The sequence below is a fragment of the Aulostomus chinensis genome, chromosome 3 (assembly GCF_037954235.1).
Source record: "Aulostomus chinensis isolate RoL2024-O1b breed Wild chromosome 3, RoL_Achi_v1.0, whole genome shotgun sequence".
In the NCBI taxonomy this organism is placed as follows: Eukaryota; Metazoa; Chordata; class Actinopteri; order Syngnathiformes; family Aulostomidae; genus Aulostomus; species Aulostomus chinensis.
In genome coordinates, this window is record NC_141322.1 from 26,335,992 (window position 1) to 26,352,541 (window position 16,550).

A 16,550-nucleotide genomic window follows, 5' to 3' on the forward strand; every position below is an offset into this window, starting at 1 on the left:
TAATTAAATGAAATATACATTTTCCCATTTTAAATCCTTTCTACCTTCGTTTAGTGTTAATCTCTTGATATATCCCCAATATGGTGTGTGTTTATGTATGTATATATATATATATATATATATATATATATATATATATATATATATATATATATATATATATATATATATATTTATATATATATATATATATATAATAGAAAAATATTTTTTTCACAGATTTTTGTATAAAAGTCCCCTTCTTTTCTCTTACAGTAGCACTTAGAACATTGGGTGACTCATGCTACACTCAGGGTTGTGTACTAATTTTACATCTGTTGAAATTAAATAAATTTCCGTGGTTTTTGCATGCCTGCATCCATCAGGCGATGGACTTTGACATTTTGATATTTTGAAAGAATCTGGCTGTTATATGGTTGATAAATTATTTTGAGCATCACACATTTACTTGGAGAGAACTCATTTTACTGTCTTAATTTGGCAATCTGGTTTCATAGCATATGAAAAGTCAAAAGTGGGACACTATTGAATGCTTTAACCTAATGTTCAGATGTCCTGAGTCTCTGGTGCGCATGCTTTAAATATGAAGTTGGGGGTGAAATGCACATTCAGCGCTTCTGGCGAATGTAAATGGCAGTCAAAATCCACACCAAGTTCCTCCCTAGCCCCATGATTTAACATGTTAATATGCTGAAACAAACAGCACTCTGACAACTGTTTCACAGAGCCTTTAATAAAAGTAGGATTCATTAATATAGAAGAGGTAAAAGACAAACATTTGAAAATGTGTTCATTTATTGCAGGTACAAGAGATGGATGCTTTTTCTCAGAATAAAATGACGTGGGTGTATTTTAAGTTGACAATGTATGCTGTTTCTGATAAAGTAAAAAGAGTAAATACAACAGAAGCAATTCAAATAAATAAGTTAGTATTTAGTGTAATTAAGATTGTTGTGCGTGTAGTTTATGAAACAGTTTCACAAGGTTTCAGTATCGTCAATACATAAACCAGACTGATCCATTTCCTTGATCTCCAAAAAATAGTAATGAGAAGACACTCTGCCTAAGTCTGTCATGCCATTCAATCTGTGGAGTGAATGAGAAGGAAAAAATAATTATTGGAAAATCAAACCATAACAGGTATTTAATGGAATATTCCAATGTTTAAGTTGAACCTTACCTTTAACAATAAGTTTAGTAGAACACTCAGCCTTGCCGAAAGAGTTGACAGCGATAACCTTATATTCCCCGCTGTCCTTTGGCCGTACTCTGAGAATATACATGGAGCACACGCCAAATGAGTTGGTGATGTAATAATTGCTGTCTGAGTTGATGCACACGTTATTTAGAAACCAGGACACAGTGGGCGTAGGGCATCCTCGGACAGCACAGGTCATGTAGACTTGGTAACCTTTGGGTGGTGTGTGGACCTTAAGAGGGACTAGGATGGATGGTGGCCTCTCAAAGCTGATGTCTGTTGAATTCAATCCATTTGACACAATTGGAACTTTTGGAAAAAAGAAATCACAGAAGAAACGATTAAAATAGTCGTTTAGGTCACATGATTCATGTAATCATGAACCCAGAAGTTGTTCAGACATGAATTTGTATTTCTCAGCAAGGAAAGATGAGGCTTGGTTCCTTGGTCAATCTGTGAGGCTGTACTTAAGCGTGGTCATGATAGGGAACTCGTGTTTGGAGTCACGTCAACAGGGCAATATAGGGCAGTTATGATGCTAACATTTATACTGTATTAAATCCTACAAGTAAAAAATGTTACCTCTTGAAAATTTCCCCTTTCTCCTTTATGTCCATTGAGCTTTTTTTTTTTTTTTGCGATCACTCCATTAAACATATCCTAAGAAGACCTTGAAAAAAAGCCCACCTCTGTTGCTGTTAACACCCCATGTGGGTGACTGAGATGGATCTGAGAGGCCCATATCATTCTTGGCGTAGATCCGGAAATGATATTCCATCCCTGGAAGAATGTTGTTGACAGTGTATGTGTTAGACAAGAGGCGGTCTGCTACGGTCCTCCACACTCGGGTGTTGGAATCGTGTTGAGACACCATGTAGAACATTCGGTCGTCAAGCTCCTGGTCTGGAGAGGGACCCCATGATAGTACCACTTTGCCATGGACTGTTTGCTCCAGTTCCACCGGACCTGGGCTCTTGGGTTCATCTAGTGGAGGAAAAGATTAATGACAAAAAAAAAAATTCTGTTGCTTTGCTAATTTCCTTTCCTTTGTTTAAAATTTGGGGCACCACTATTTGCATTTAAATTACTTAATTTGTAATGTAGTTAAAATCTTTTCAGCTATTAACCTTTTGAGCCTGCACAACCATTAAATGAATCTGACTTCTCCCAACATTTGTTCTCATTTGGAACAAATTCCTCTGGTGTGTGCGTGTGTGTGTGTGTGTGTGTGTGTGTGTGTGTGTGTGTGTGTGTGTGTGTGCGTGAGACACTGAATGAAGCAGTTGCTTGTAACTGATATGCAATTGACTTAATATTACCCAGTTCATATTTCATGCAGGAAATTTAATTAAAAATTAGTATTCAAAGATAAATTTGTAATTTTATTCCTGTTCTTAAGAACTGTGGCTCGTGAAATTGATACAGAGTTGATATGGTAGGGCCATCCAGGGTGTAAAAATCTGCGTTTTTCTTACCTGTGACTCTAATCTCAATGTCGAAAGAGGCCTCACCCACAGAGTTTTTGGCTTTGATTGTGTAGATTGCTGAATCTGAGCGCTTTGATGAGGGAATAACCAGCTGAGATATTCCCTCTGAATTGATGATTTTAATCCATGGGGATATTGGTTCATCATCCTTCAGCCAAGTGATCTGAGGTAAAGGTTCAGCCTGGAGACACCAGATATTAATAGCAAAGAAATTAGTGTGAGGCATATACAGTTATGTCACACTGTGTAAACTAATGGCTCAAGAATATGACCTGGCTGGAATCCATGAAACTCCAACCGAGGAGAAAAGGACTTTACCCACCCCAGCTTTTAGATGAATTCCTACCTCGTAGCAAACTTTTATGCGTGCAGAATTTCCTGCTCTGACAACAATAAAGTCCTCTGGGTCTTTAAAATGAGGTCTCACTGGAGGGAAATATACAAAACATGAAATGCACAGTAGAAACAAACAGTGCTCTGGTTAACAAAGTTAACTCATTAATATTCACAACAAAATAAGATTACCACTTACTGTTGGGATTCTTTGCACACACCATCGCAGAGGGAGGACTTAGATCTCCTGATCCTGACTCATTGATTGCTGAAACCCTGAACTCATATTCCGCTCCCTCTGTGACTTCTTTAACTGTGTAGTTAACATCTGAAAGGATGATGGAAAGTAAGATTCTGAAAAAAAAATAATGGGAAATGAGCTAATTGTCAGGTAATCGAGACATGTGTTCACACAAACCTTCAATAGGTTCATTTAGTGCATTCAGGGATATCCACTGATTTGTGTCCTTCTTTCTTTTCTCCAGTTGATAACCAATGATTGGCACTCCTCTGTCATCATCTGGAGGGGTCCAGGTCAATTTGATACTAGTCTTGGATGCACTTACCACTTGGGGGGCACCAGGTGGACCGGCTAGTACTAAAGAATGAAGTAAGAGACAAGTTGGTTCATTATTAATAATGAAAAAACTAATTAAAGTTGTGGCATAATTTTAGGACATCTACATATTGTTACTGCAGGATATCCCCAAATGTCCCGCACCAACTATTGTAGGAATGATAAAAAGTTGACTTTCAACAGCTTGTACCAGTGATAAATGATTCGAAGCAAGCACAAAACCTAACCACAGGCATTTTTATTTATTACAACCTGAGGGAAATTAACATGGGATTTGCTGAGGAATGCTAAATGAGACTTATTTCGTCTACGCTTACTCATTATGCCAGCCATAATGCTATCAGCTGTCTCCAGGGTGTCGCTGAGGCCCTCAGGGTTCTCTGCATAGATGCGGTAGTTGTATTTCTTTCCATGAGTCACATTCCGGTCTCTAAAGGAGGTCTTGTCAGCTGAGACATCCCCAAGTTTTGTCCAGAGACTTTGCCCGGCCTGCTGTCGCTCTATAATGTAGTTTGTGACAGAAGAGCCGCCGTCGTCTTTGGGGGGGTTCCATTTAATCTCTATTACAGATGAGGTGGTTTCAACTGTCTCCACCGGACCCTCTGGTGGGCCTGGACGATCTGTCAGGAAAAATCATGTTTTTTTTCTCATGTTAAATGATGTGACATAAATATGACACATGGCTCCATATGGGTGCTTGAATAGATACCAGAAATAAAGATTTCTTCTGTCAGTATTTCTAACTTTTGTAATTAGTTTTCTTTGTCTATTCGTACCAAGCACAATAAGCTGAGATGCAGCCTCTGCAGCCCCAAATGGGTTTTTGAGTTGGATTTTTATTTCTCCTGTGTCGGACCGCAGACAGTCTCTGAATAGCAAACGACTGTGATTGGGCTCCTTCACAATCTTGAGTCCTCCTCCATCTTTGACCTCAGAGCCATCCTTTAACCAGCTGACCGTCAAAGACTCCTGAGGAGGGAAGGGCATCTTGAAAGCAGCGTTCTGGCCGACTCTTACCATCACAGGTTTGCAAAACTTGTGAAGGTCATCTGGGTTAAATTCAGGTACACCTGAAGCACAAAATACATGTCAGTGTAATAGCAGTCATAACGCTTAAGCTTCACAACATAAGAAAGTGACTCATACCTCCGACTTTGACCTTTCCTTCTGTAGTGCGATCCCCTGATACAAAACGGTAAATTCCAGAGTCGTCATCACTGCAGCTTTGAATTGTCAGCTTGTGACAGGTTTCATCTTTGGTTATCCGGATCCTTGAACCTGAGTTTAACTAGCAAAGCAAAGCAATGTTAGAACTTGAATATTACACTTAATATGTTACACCACCACCATTAAAAAAAAGTACTTTGTATAATTGTAGTACCTCAAAGATATATAATATATTGCATGTCAGATTATTTGCAACGCTCAAAATGAAAATATGATTTACAATTTGAGTATGGTTATGTCGACATTACCAGCTCTCCATCTTTAAACCAGGTGCCGTCGCAGTTCATGTTCATCTTCACAGTTAATTCAACTGGATTTCCACGAAGGGAGTAATTATCAGAGAGTCCAGAGGTAATTACAGGCTCCGGAGAACCTAAAATACAGTTACACTTAAGAGATTCATGTGTCGCCCTCTTTTAGGATTATCTGTAATCTGACATCTTACATCTGGCATGTTCCCTCTGTCTTCTGATCATCATAAAGTACGTAGTTATTGTTGATCGGTAATAAATAATGTTGTCAGCTTTGTGATAATACTACTTTGCATACAGGAAATTCATTAATTGTGTTCTCATGCTCTGAAGGAACCCAATGAGAAGTAGCAAACAAGCCTTTGCAAAAAGAAAGCAGATACACTCATTAGACTTTGTAAAAGAAATAAAAAAAAACCATGATGACATTTTTACAGCACTTGTTCAGAACTTTCTGATCAGAATGTGTAAATCATCTTATCTCATATATATGTGTGTATGAATAAATATATGTGTGTGTACATATACATATATACATATGTATATATATTTATGTATGTGTATATGTTTGTGTTTGTATATATGTATGTGTGTGTATATATATGTATATATGTATATGTCTGTATGTGTGTGTGTGTGTGTGTGTGTGTGTGTGTGTGTGTGTGTGTGTGTGTGTGTGTGTGTTTAGATAAAATATGATTGAATTAGACTGTTAGCAGTCTTAAAGTTTGTGTTACTATTGGAATTCATACCATCTCCTGCATCTGCAAGTGGTTGACCGACTGCCGGTGGCTCAGGATTCACAGCATCACTGGCTTCCCCAGCTGAGTGGCATGAATGTAATAACATCAGCAAGTCATTGAAACAAGTTGATTTACTGACATTTTAATATTCTATAACCATTACCATTGTCCGCAGCTGTTAATGCTTTTTCTAAATTACTTATCAGACAGTGATCACGGATAGATTGAAGTAGACTTTTTGTGCATCTGTATATTCGTGTGTATGGATCAATAAGTATATGGAATTTTTTTTATTGCGCAGCTATTGTTTTTTGAGTGTGTTTAATGCAGGTTATATGAATAACATAGGTCCAGGATTACCCTTAATCCTTTACAAAAGCCTGTTGTTTGAAAGGAATAGTGGTTTTCTCTGTAAATTTGCATTTTTATAAGGTTTTGTTTCATTTTAGTATTCTACAGATTCTAAATGCTATTCAATGATCCTCAGCAGATATCGAAGTGCTGAAAATGCAACTCAGGGCCAAAGTTTACATTTTTAGATGTTAATATATTCTGCAAATAGGATCTGTATCATCAGCCCACCAGCAGGGGTTGTCCTTGATTTGCCTTTCTAATTCTTGGTTTGTACTTGGCTTGACATTTGACTTCTTTGTCAAAAAGTTTTTATTCATATGCTGGCTGCTTCTGAATGGAGTCACTCAGGTTTGAATTTGGTTGTGGTTTGTCTTAAAAATTGAGATGATCTTGCAGAAAATGTCATGATATTTGAATTCTATTAGAATCCTCCCTACCACGCTATTTTTCATCTTGAGTCACACCAAGTGGGAATATTGCATCCCTGAAATCTGAAATCAAGCTGAAGAAGTGATCCAGGGATCTGCCAAGGATTATTGTGGTGATGAGTATGAGCATGATTGTGGCAGGTAAACTGTGACATTTTACCTCAAAGTATTCTCAGCTTAACAGTTGTTGCACAATCATCTAGAGTCAGCACTGATTTCCTGTTTAATTTAGCTGACTAAAACCAGCATCAACACATCAACAAAACAATCTAACAGCCCCCCCCCCCACCTGAACTGTCTCTAAGGCATTTTCATGGTTTTTCAAAATAAAGGCTGTCAGACTAAATAAACTTCTGACTGAAACTCCTGACTGCTGTTGTGTAACTGCATGCAATATAATGACGTATCTTACCGCTGCCCATCACCTTCTCAGCTGGCGTAATCTTGGCTGCAGCTACTGGTTTATCTGTCCCTGTCAACCATTAAAGCCTGTTAGTGGTTCCTTTTATCAGCAAATTATAATTGTAAATATAACAGGAAAATTGACAAATGACATGAGACATTTGTGACACAGATAGAAAAATAGAAAGAGTCAAAGCATATTGAAGTGCTGCATGGTAGTGTCATGGAGAGTGGCATTCATGTGGTGGAACTCTGTTGTACAAGTATAAAAAAGACCGTGTCACTCATGGATTTGATATTTGCCACAAGAGAAGTGCTCAGAGATTTATTCTGAGAAGACATTTGACTTAATTGAAATACAGAGGGTTGGACTCTTTTTTTAAAAATTAAACAGCATTTTTCAAATGTGAATGAAGGAAAGTTTTATTGATAAAGTTTCTTTGAGAATTGCGTGAATTGTATTTTTTTTATGTGCCATGTCCTCTCTACAAATGCATATTCCCTGCATGATGACATTTCCATATTTTGCAAAGCACAATATATTTTTATAGTTGGCATCAAATGGCATATCAATGGTTTGCAGTTGTTCTTTTCAAATACTCCTTGCGTCAACCGCAAAGTCGTCAACACACATCACTAACATGAAACCTTGTATAGAAAGTTGCACAGATGTAGTGTCTAGCTAATAAGGCATTAGGAAATAAATTTGTTTGAAAGGTGTTGCTGATGCCATTCTTACTTGGTTCAGGGACATTTGGTGCCTTTTGTTTAGTCACAGCTGGAGCCCCACTGGGTGCAGATGCTGGGGTTGCAGGGGTGTCAGGTGGAGGTGGAGGTGCAGCTGCTGCAGCTTCTTTAGCGGCTTTAATTTGTTCCTTCCTTTCCTCTCTTTCCTTCTCCAATTTTCCTTGTTGCTCTTGGGCTATTTTCTGCAGGTCCTTACCAGATCCTCCTGCTCTTGTTGTTTTCCTTGCTGATTTCTTGCCTTTTTGTGCACTTTTATCCGCTAAAAAGAAAGGAGTTTTACATGTTATTAAATAAAAAGCAATAATTGGTATATTTAACTGAACATTTTCTGGAATTGAATGTCTTACCTTCAACAACAAGCCAAGCATTACATGATTTTATTCCTGCACAGGCAGAATAAATCCCTTTGTCTACAACCATGCAGTCTTTGACCACCAGCCTGTGGATGAGCTTGTCTTCTGAAACTTCAATATCATATTTATCCCCTTGTTCCAGTGGGACATTCTTGCCAAACCACAAAATCTTGGAGAAGGGATTTGACAGGACACACTCAAAAACTGCATCCTCTCTCTCCATTGCCTTCACTTCCTGAATTTTCACCAAGAAATCCACCATGGGAACTGAAATATAACAAGTGAATCAATTTAGATTAGACCTCAGCATTTTGATAAAGAGGGGACATACTTTTTAATTTAGGCATCTGTGATACAGCAAAAATGTGTGCATATATGTTTATATGTTTATATATATGTATATGTGTGTGTGTGTGTGTTTTGTATATAAATGTGTGTGTATATACACACAAACATACACTGTATATAGATTTAGATCTATACCTATCTATCTATCTATCTATAGTCAAAAGTTTGGACACCTTCTCATTTCATGTTTTTTCTTTAGTTTTACATCATACAACATACTAAGAACTTCAAATATATGAAGCAAGATATATGAAATTATGTAGCTAAGAATTTTTTTTCAAATAACTAAATAGGTTTTATATTTTAGATTCCTCAAAGTAGCCACCTTTTGTTGACAGCATTGCAAACCCCTGGCCGTCTCTCGATGAGCTTCATGATGTCGTCACCTGAAAATGTTTTCACTCCACCAGTTTGCCGTGTCAGGGTTCATTTGAGGAATTTCTTGCCTTCTTAATGGGGTAGGGACCATCAGTTGTGTTGTGCAGAAGTCAGGTTGGTACACAGCTGGCAGCCTGATTTGACAACTGTCAGAATTAATCAAAAACCATCAAGCGCTGATGAAACTGGCTCACATGAGGACCGCCCAGGAAAGGAAGACCAAGAGTCTCCTCTGCTGCTGAAGATGAGTTCATCCAAGTCACCAGCCTCAGAAATCACAAGTTAACAGCACCTCAGATTAGAGCCCAGATAAATGCCACACAGAGTTCTAGTAGCAGAAACGTCTCTACATCAAATGTTCAGAGGAGGCTGCGGGAATCAGGCCTTTATGGTTGAACAGCTGCTCAGAAACCACTAATTAGGAAAGGCAACAAGCAGAAGAGATTTGTTTGGGCCAAGAAACACAAGGAATGAACATTAGACCAGTGGAAATTGTGCTTTGGTCTGATGAGTCCAAATCCGAGATCTTTGGTTCCACCTGCCATGTCTTTGTGCGACACAGAAAAGGTGAACGGATGATCTCTACATGCATGGTTCCCACCATGGAGCATGGAGGAGGAGGTGTAATGGTGTGAGGGGGCTTTGCTGGTAAATGGTAAATGGACTCAATTTTATAAAGCGCTTTTCTACCTTAGCGGTACTCAAAGCGCTTTACAGTGTCATCTCATTCACCCATTCACACACACACTCACACACTGATGGTGGAGGCTGCCATGCAAGGCGCCTACCTACTCATCAGGAGCAATTATGGGTTCAGTATCTTGCTCAAGGACACTTTGACATGGTCACTGGGGTCGAGGATCGAACCAGAGACCCTTTGGTTGCTAGACGGCCACTCTACCCCTGAGCCATGCCGCCCTGGTGATGCCGTTGGGGATTGATTTAAAATTCAAGCTACAATGAGCCAGCATGGCTACCACAGTGTCCTGCAGCGACACGCCATCCTATCAGGTTTGCGTTTAGTTTGACTGTCATCGATTTTTCAACAGGACAATGACGCAAACATACCTCCAGCCTGTGTAAGAGCTATTTGACCAAGAAGGAGAGTGATGGAGTGCTGTGCCTGATGACCTGGCCTCCACAGTCACCTGACCTAAACCCAATCCAGATGGTTTGGGATGAGATGGACCGTGGAGCGAAGGCAAAAGGGCCAACAAATGCTCAGCATCTCTGAGAACTCCCTCAAGACTGCTGGAGAACCATTTCAGGTGATGACCTCATGAAGCTCAATGAGAGAACACCAAGAGTGTGCAAAGCAGTAATCAAAGCAGAGGGTGGCTATTTTGAAGAATGTAAAATACAAAAAATGTTTTTAGTTATTTCACACTTTTTTGTTTACTGCATGATTCCATATGTGTTCATTCATAGTTCTGTTGCAGAAAGAGAGAGTGTCCAAGGCTGATTTTAAATATTACCACAAATCATGGCTTACTTGTTTAATATGGGTACATTTTTTATACCTACTTTTAAAATCGGTTGAGAACATATTCACATCCTCTACATCCAACTGGTAAAGTCCTGCATCTTCTGGCAAAAGTTCTCTCATACTGAAAACATACTTTTTCCCCACTTGTTTAAGGCTGTGCCTCAATTGCTCTCCCAGCTCCTTTGTGTATGGAATCATTTCACCGTCCTGTTGGAGAAATACTTGATGTAACTTCAACCTTCAGGTCTTGAATTATAGCTCCAAGATGATAGCAGGTGAAATTTCAATTATTGGATTTGCATAGAAAGAAGGAATCACATCAGGACTTTACGAAACATAAGCTTCTAGTATTGAGACAGTAAAGGGCACTTAAGGCAAGGACTCACGTCAAGACCATTTAAGACTTGCAATGTAGTCATCTTGCCTGCAAGTGGCTCCTAAAAGGATGCTGAATTTGACACAAAGGCATAACATGAAGCCTGACAAGATGATTCTGTGACATCATGCTCTTGAGAGAAACCATCTTGTCAGGCTTTGTGTTTGTGACTTAAGTATCCATGGAGAAAAAATGGTTGGCTGCAAAAACAGAAAAAAAAAGCAGCTGTTCTTACAAAATAAAAATGGCAGCTCCTGAAGAAGTTAGCATAGATGCTGCTATTGCATCAGCACTGGACAGTATTTCTGCTTTGAAAGAAGCATGTAGATGGCACTTAAGGCCTTTCTCAGTGGAAAAGATGGTTTCACTCCTCTGAAGTCAACTGGCTTCCACGTCAGTTCCTTGATCTATAGAAAGTTTTCCCGTGATGGGAAACAACAAACAGATGGTTCATCAAATCATGTGCCAAGTACATTTTGAAAGTGTCTGCCCTTTTCCAGACAGTTTCCATGGATGACTTTTCAGATGGCTCTGTGAAATAAACCATCTGACACATCAGATTAGCGCTTGCTTCTAGCTATATTGCTTCTGAAACAGCTGATGTGCCCTATGTTTTAAATCCAGCCACTGGTGTCCTGACAAGTTAAATCACAGGTGATTCCCGCGAGAGAAAAGCTGAGAGGGGTTAGTAAATATCACATAACCTTTCCTTCAACATTTTTGTTCAGGTGAGGACGTTAATCTGTCTCTGTCAGTCTGTACATAGTCTAGTAAAGAATATATTAGCAAGGGCAACTCAGATTTTCCACAAACTTGTAGTGGATTTACTGTGGTTATGAACTGTGGTTTAGCAGGACTGCTAATAGCATGCATGTAGCCTTGTTTTCAAACTAACCTTATACAGGTATATTGAGCTGCTTGGGTCAATGAGATCCATGTCAATCTCAAAGGATGCTGTACCATCTGCATTGACCTGGATTGGTTTCAGGTTTGACAGGTTTCGTACAAACTGTCAAAAAACAGAATAAAGAATGAAACATTAACCAGGATGTTCGAAATACACCTCCCTCTCTTGAAGGAACAGTCAGCATCAATCCAAATGATAAAGAAAATGACATGTAATTATCAAAAGATGGCAAACCTGAGCTTGTTCTTCCTCTCTTTCTTTCTTCATTTCATTTAGTTTCTTCAACATCCAACGAAAATCAGTCACACCAAACTCTGCACAGATTCTCTCATAGTCTTTTTTGTCAGCGCTAAGTAAGAGCTCCCAGAATTTAGGATCTATCTCCCCATCTCTCTTCTCTGGCTGTTCAGATTTTGGACGCACTTTACTAGAAATAAGAATTGGGTGAGATTAGTTTACCAATCTTGCAAATCTTTACAACATGGAAGACCAACACATATAACACAAACCAACCTTCTTCTTTTTAATACAGTCTTAAAATTAAGATCAACGGCTTCTGCGTCCTTTTGCTGGGCTTTATCCTTTTTGTAACCAACTGAAAGACAAATCGAAAGCAGTCACATTAAACAAATCCATGTAATTAAACAACCTACAAGTGATAATTACAGCAATGAGTGGAATAGACTTGTGAATATTGGATTGTCAGATTGAGTGTACTCAGTTTGAAGTGGATGGGGGGGGGGGGGTATTCTTGGGTCTGTACCAGATTAATTGACTCCAGTGCTTAAAACAAAAAAAGTGTACATGCTTTTACAGACATAGTATTAAAAAAAAACAAACCTGCCCTTACCTTCAATAACATTCAGAACTACTGTGACCATAGCCTGTCCATATTCATTTGTGGCAAAACATTTATAGGTATCGGCTTGTTCCGGCATAACACTGGGCATCTAGAAGACATTGAACATGATATATAAACTGCATTTAACTCCGTGCAACGTAGCTGGCATTGTCAACAAGTTTCACACGACTTCTATTTTACATACAGTATTTCTATGAAATGGTAACAAATCCAATTAACATCCCTAAGTAATTAAAATGAATTGCCTTATTCTTTCATAATGCTTGAGATGCCATCATGCATGGCGTTTTTAAATTGACTGCCTCAAACAGATGAGAATCTGGGGGATGCAGGGTTAGGCAACTCCCTCAATTAATTGATGCTTGATAAATATAATCCCCTCATGTCACCCACGTTGAAGGAGTAATTGGCAAAGCAAATACCGAGGGTTCAGCAGACTTGATGACAAAGGTAATTTAATAGTTTCTTCTGAGTGTTATTTCCTCTTGTTTCCATTTTCTATTTCATCTCCTGTGCTGTTATCGCTCCTTTATATCAGTATTGTGTTATACAGTAGTTGATTCATATCACTTGCCTCAAATGTATGCTCATTGGAGTTGGGATCATATTTGGTCTGGTATCTTGAAGTATCTGACACATCTCCATTATTTCTGCTCCATGTCACAGTTGGTTTAGGATCTCCAATAACGATGGCTTTGAAAAAAGCAAACTTGCCTGCACGAAAAAAGTAAAGCTAGTATAAGTTGTTATTGAAGTGAATGAACAGATGTTAATATTGCTATTAAAATGTTGCTCATCAAAGTATGTCTGGCTTTACAAATTAATTTCTTAAAAATATATGCTGATCACAATTATAGTCTGCACTTGCCTTGCATTTTGATCAGTTTACTTCACAATTACTTCTCCTGGTTGTGAATCAGAGACAGTGGGTTTTTACATGACGTGTCTGGGCATTTATGAATTTGTTGCAAAGCTAGAGGGAGCAGAGGCCTGCTTGACTGAGGTATATGGATCTATGCAGGTTCATGAAGGCTCCACCTTAGGAATAGTTTGTGAATTTAATGTGATAAAAGAATTTTTGTGCTGTCAGTCGTACCCTCTTGGATGGTCAAAGCGATTGGCTTGCGGGTGAAGTCTGGATGGCATTTTCCCTCTGGTATTGTCTCATTAAACTGTGTAATCATCACCCCGGGTACCTTTGACTTCTTCTTGATTCCCACTGTAATTATTGAAACATTAAATGTCTTTGACAATATGTTCGACTCAAGAACATGAAAAATGAAGATGATTATCGTATTCAACCTATAAACTTGTGAAATTAAATCATCACCCACAAACCACAGTGAAACATATTCTAATACATGAAATATTAGAATGTTTCATGTTACACTGTGTGAATTTATTGTCATTCCTTTTATTACATTTTAATAAAAGTAAAAAAAAGTAGTCTTTTCCTTTGAATCCATGCTTCCATTACACCCTTAGAACAGACATGTAATAATGCTCCTACATATCTACACGGAGAAGATATGTACGCTACTATTGTACATTAATGCATCTATTGCATATCAGTTCTTCATGCCTCTGTGAGCAGGATGAGAAAAAGGAAAAAGAAGGACGATAATGAGCTTCTCTATGGTTCCCTAAGCATACCTTCTTTACCATTGCAATTCTCTGCAGCAGGATCTGATAATGCACATGGAGGCACAAGGAGCACATAAAGCACATGTCAACATGGTATAAGCACTGAAATTTGGATTATCTAATTAAACCTGGGGATGTTATTTATATATATATATGTATCAAACAATCATCGCACGCTTTGAAGACAGTTAGCATTTTTTATGTGTTCCATTGCATTTTCCCCCCATATTTCCATTAGTATTATGAGTTGGGCACATTTTATTGTCAAATGCTGCCAGGAAATTACAGCTTCAAACTTTTTTCCCCGTGGGTCTGGGACACATTGAATATTACTAACTTTACTTAAACATTTTGAAAGTTTGAATTGATGATTAAGTTGGGTACTAAAAAAATAGCATTTCTAGAATTAGTTTGTATTTGGTTATTTCTCACCTAACTGTGAAAAATATCATACAAACAACAACAAAAAACAACGTTTAATGAAGCCCAAATTAAACAGACACTGGTTGCATTTCAGATATTGTTCTGCAGTGCCCCTTATAGTTTAGTAGATCCTGTTTTACTGCTTACCTTGGCCAGCCGCTGTGCCATCGGTCACTTTAGATTTTTTAAACATCTTAGATCATTTATTTTGGGATGGATTCAAGAAGATTCCCCAGTCTGTAATGAAGAATGAAGGGAAGTCTCAATATTTAAGACAGTGTTGTTAATGTGCCGACATGCATCCTTATAATGAGTGATACAGTGCAACAAAGAGATTTCACTCACAGTGTAAAATGGATGAAATTGGCAAATAGAATCATAAACTCCCAATTAAAATGGATATTACAGCCAGATAATATATTGAAATAACAATGATAAAATTTTGTCAATTTGAATTCCTACTTTCATGTTATTTTCTTCCTCCTCTCTTGTCACCTGCAGCCACCTGCACAGTGTGTATGTGTTTGTGTGTGTATGTAGCCACAGAATAAAACTGAGCCCATGAATGAAGACATACTGATGCGAGCAGAGAGAGAACTCACAGGCTGCTCTGTCCAATGTAGAGGTTTGTTAAATACAGTACACGGAAAATAAAGGGATTGAATTCGATTGAAATAATTTGTAAATACATTGACTTGTCAAGTTAACTTTAAGCTTTTTATTTTAAAATTTCCTCCTCCATTTTCTCCTTTTTCAAAAAAGCAAAAGCCACCTCAAGCAAGCGTTAGAATGGAGTTTCCAGCAATCTTTTCTAATACCTAAAAATGTATCTAAATACATTCTAGAAGGCATCAGATATTAGAAAACGAGGTGTCTGCATCGAAAGCCTTCAATAGAATTTGAATATTAGTCCTTCATACGTTTAGTTACTTCACCCTATACGGACAAAGCTACACAGCCAATCTGTAGACTTGTTGAGTTAGTGTGTTTGTTGAAGGATTCAGTTTAAGTCCAAGACCTAACCGAGAACCTCAGTTGATAACGAGCAGTCTCTCTTTTTATGTCTGCACAAAGGTCTGCCAAAAACATTGCCCTTGGCCATGTTTCATTTATAGGCTTTCGACATACCAAATAAGACACCATCATTATCATGTGTGGTCGCATCATGCAGCTGCTCGCTGTATGCTGAGCTATCACAATACCTCAAAATAAAGTCTTGAAATTAGAAATGCAGCATTTCACCCCCCCAAAAAAAGCGTCATGTGATTTTTCACCAGGATTATCATCATTTAAGCTTCATAAGGTTGTTCTGTGGTGACGTTAATCTGCAGCGTACTGGTCTGACGTTCAAATGATTTCATGCCTATCATATTATTCTTGTTATTTGTCAGCCCGAGCAATATTTCACCACCTGTGATGGCTGTTAAACTTAGAATGATAAATGTCACTTCACAAAAATAAACTGATGGAACATTATGAGTTAAGATATTGCTATATGATACAAATACCTGTAAAGTTGTATGAAAAGATACATTGTTTTATTTATCTGGTCTTCTGAAGATGTTACAGTATGTATTGATTTTGAGTCAAAAGGTTACATGAAAAACAGTAAATTCTGTGTGTTGTTTGAGGAGTCAGTGCTGCTGGTGCTGTAGAGAGGATGAAGTGGAGCTGTATGTTATCATTTGTTCAGAGCGCTTATCAGTATATTCAAGGCATAAAGTGAATTATTATCTGTAGCATGAATGAGCTATGAGACTTATCAGCCATTTAACTTCTTTCCAGCATTGCTCGCACTAACACAGTTTTTAAAAAAACAATCACAACAAAGTTTTGGCATCTGCATGGGTTGCCTGGCAACTTCAAGGTAACAGCACAACTCCAGGATGACATTGACTCTGGCTGCTGTTTGCAAAATATGCGCTGACATTTACTGGACAATTATGCCACAAAATTGTTGCCTTTGCTGTTACTGTTGACTGAAAAACATCTTAACCCTTTATGTGAAAATGCAAATCAGCATACA

At 38.2% G+C, this 16,550-nt stretch overlaps 1 protein-coding gene and 1 long non-coding RNA gene across 7 annotated transcripts in view; one reads left to right on the plus strand and one right to left on the minus strand.

The window, feature by feature from the left end:
- The window catches only part of LOC147268429 (uncharacterized), a 172,319-nt gene that overhangs the window by 17,390 nt on the left and 138,379 nt on the right, over positions 1 to 16,550 (plus strand). The window lies entirely within an intron of this gene.
- On the minus strand, positions 1,082 to 14,717 carry LOC147268431 (immunoglobulin-like and fibronectin type III domain-containing protein 1). Its single transcript, XM_086200915.1, has 21 exons — positions 14,672 to 14,717; positions 13,554 to 13,676; positions 13,032 to 13,171; positions 12,446 to 12,545; positions 12,109 to 12,190; positions 11,830 to 12,022; positions 11,584 to 11,697; positions 10,351 to 10,519; positions 8,095 to 8,367; positions 7,791 to 8,006; positions 5,071 to 5,195; positions 4,742 to 4,883; positions 4,372 to 4,665; positions 3,913 to 4,215; positions 3,437 to 3,616; positions 3,218 to 3,346; positions 3,032 to 3,111; positions 2,674 to 2,866; positions 1,886 to 2,182; positions 1,181 to 1,507; positions 1,082 to 1,086 (listed from the first exon to the last, which is right to left on the minus strand). Exons 1-21 carry the CDS (start codon positions 14,715 to 14,717, stop codon positions 1,082 to 1,084), a joined length of 3,531 nt encoding a protein of 1,176 aa, XP_086057041.1.

Coding starts and splice junctions, on each gene's coding strand:
- LOC147268431 (XM_086200915.1), bottom strand. CDS start 14,717: ATGTTTAAAAAATCTAAAGTGACCGATGGCACAGCGGCTGGCCAAG. Junction 13,172..13,553: donor CGCTTTGACCATCCAAGAGG/GTACGACTGACA, acceptor TTTTTCGTGCAG/GCAAGTTTGCTTTTTTCAAA. Junction 12,023..12,108: donor ACTGTATTAAAAAGAAGAAG/GTTGGTTTGTGT, acceptor TCTTATTTCTAG/TAAAGTGCGTCCAAAATCTG.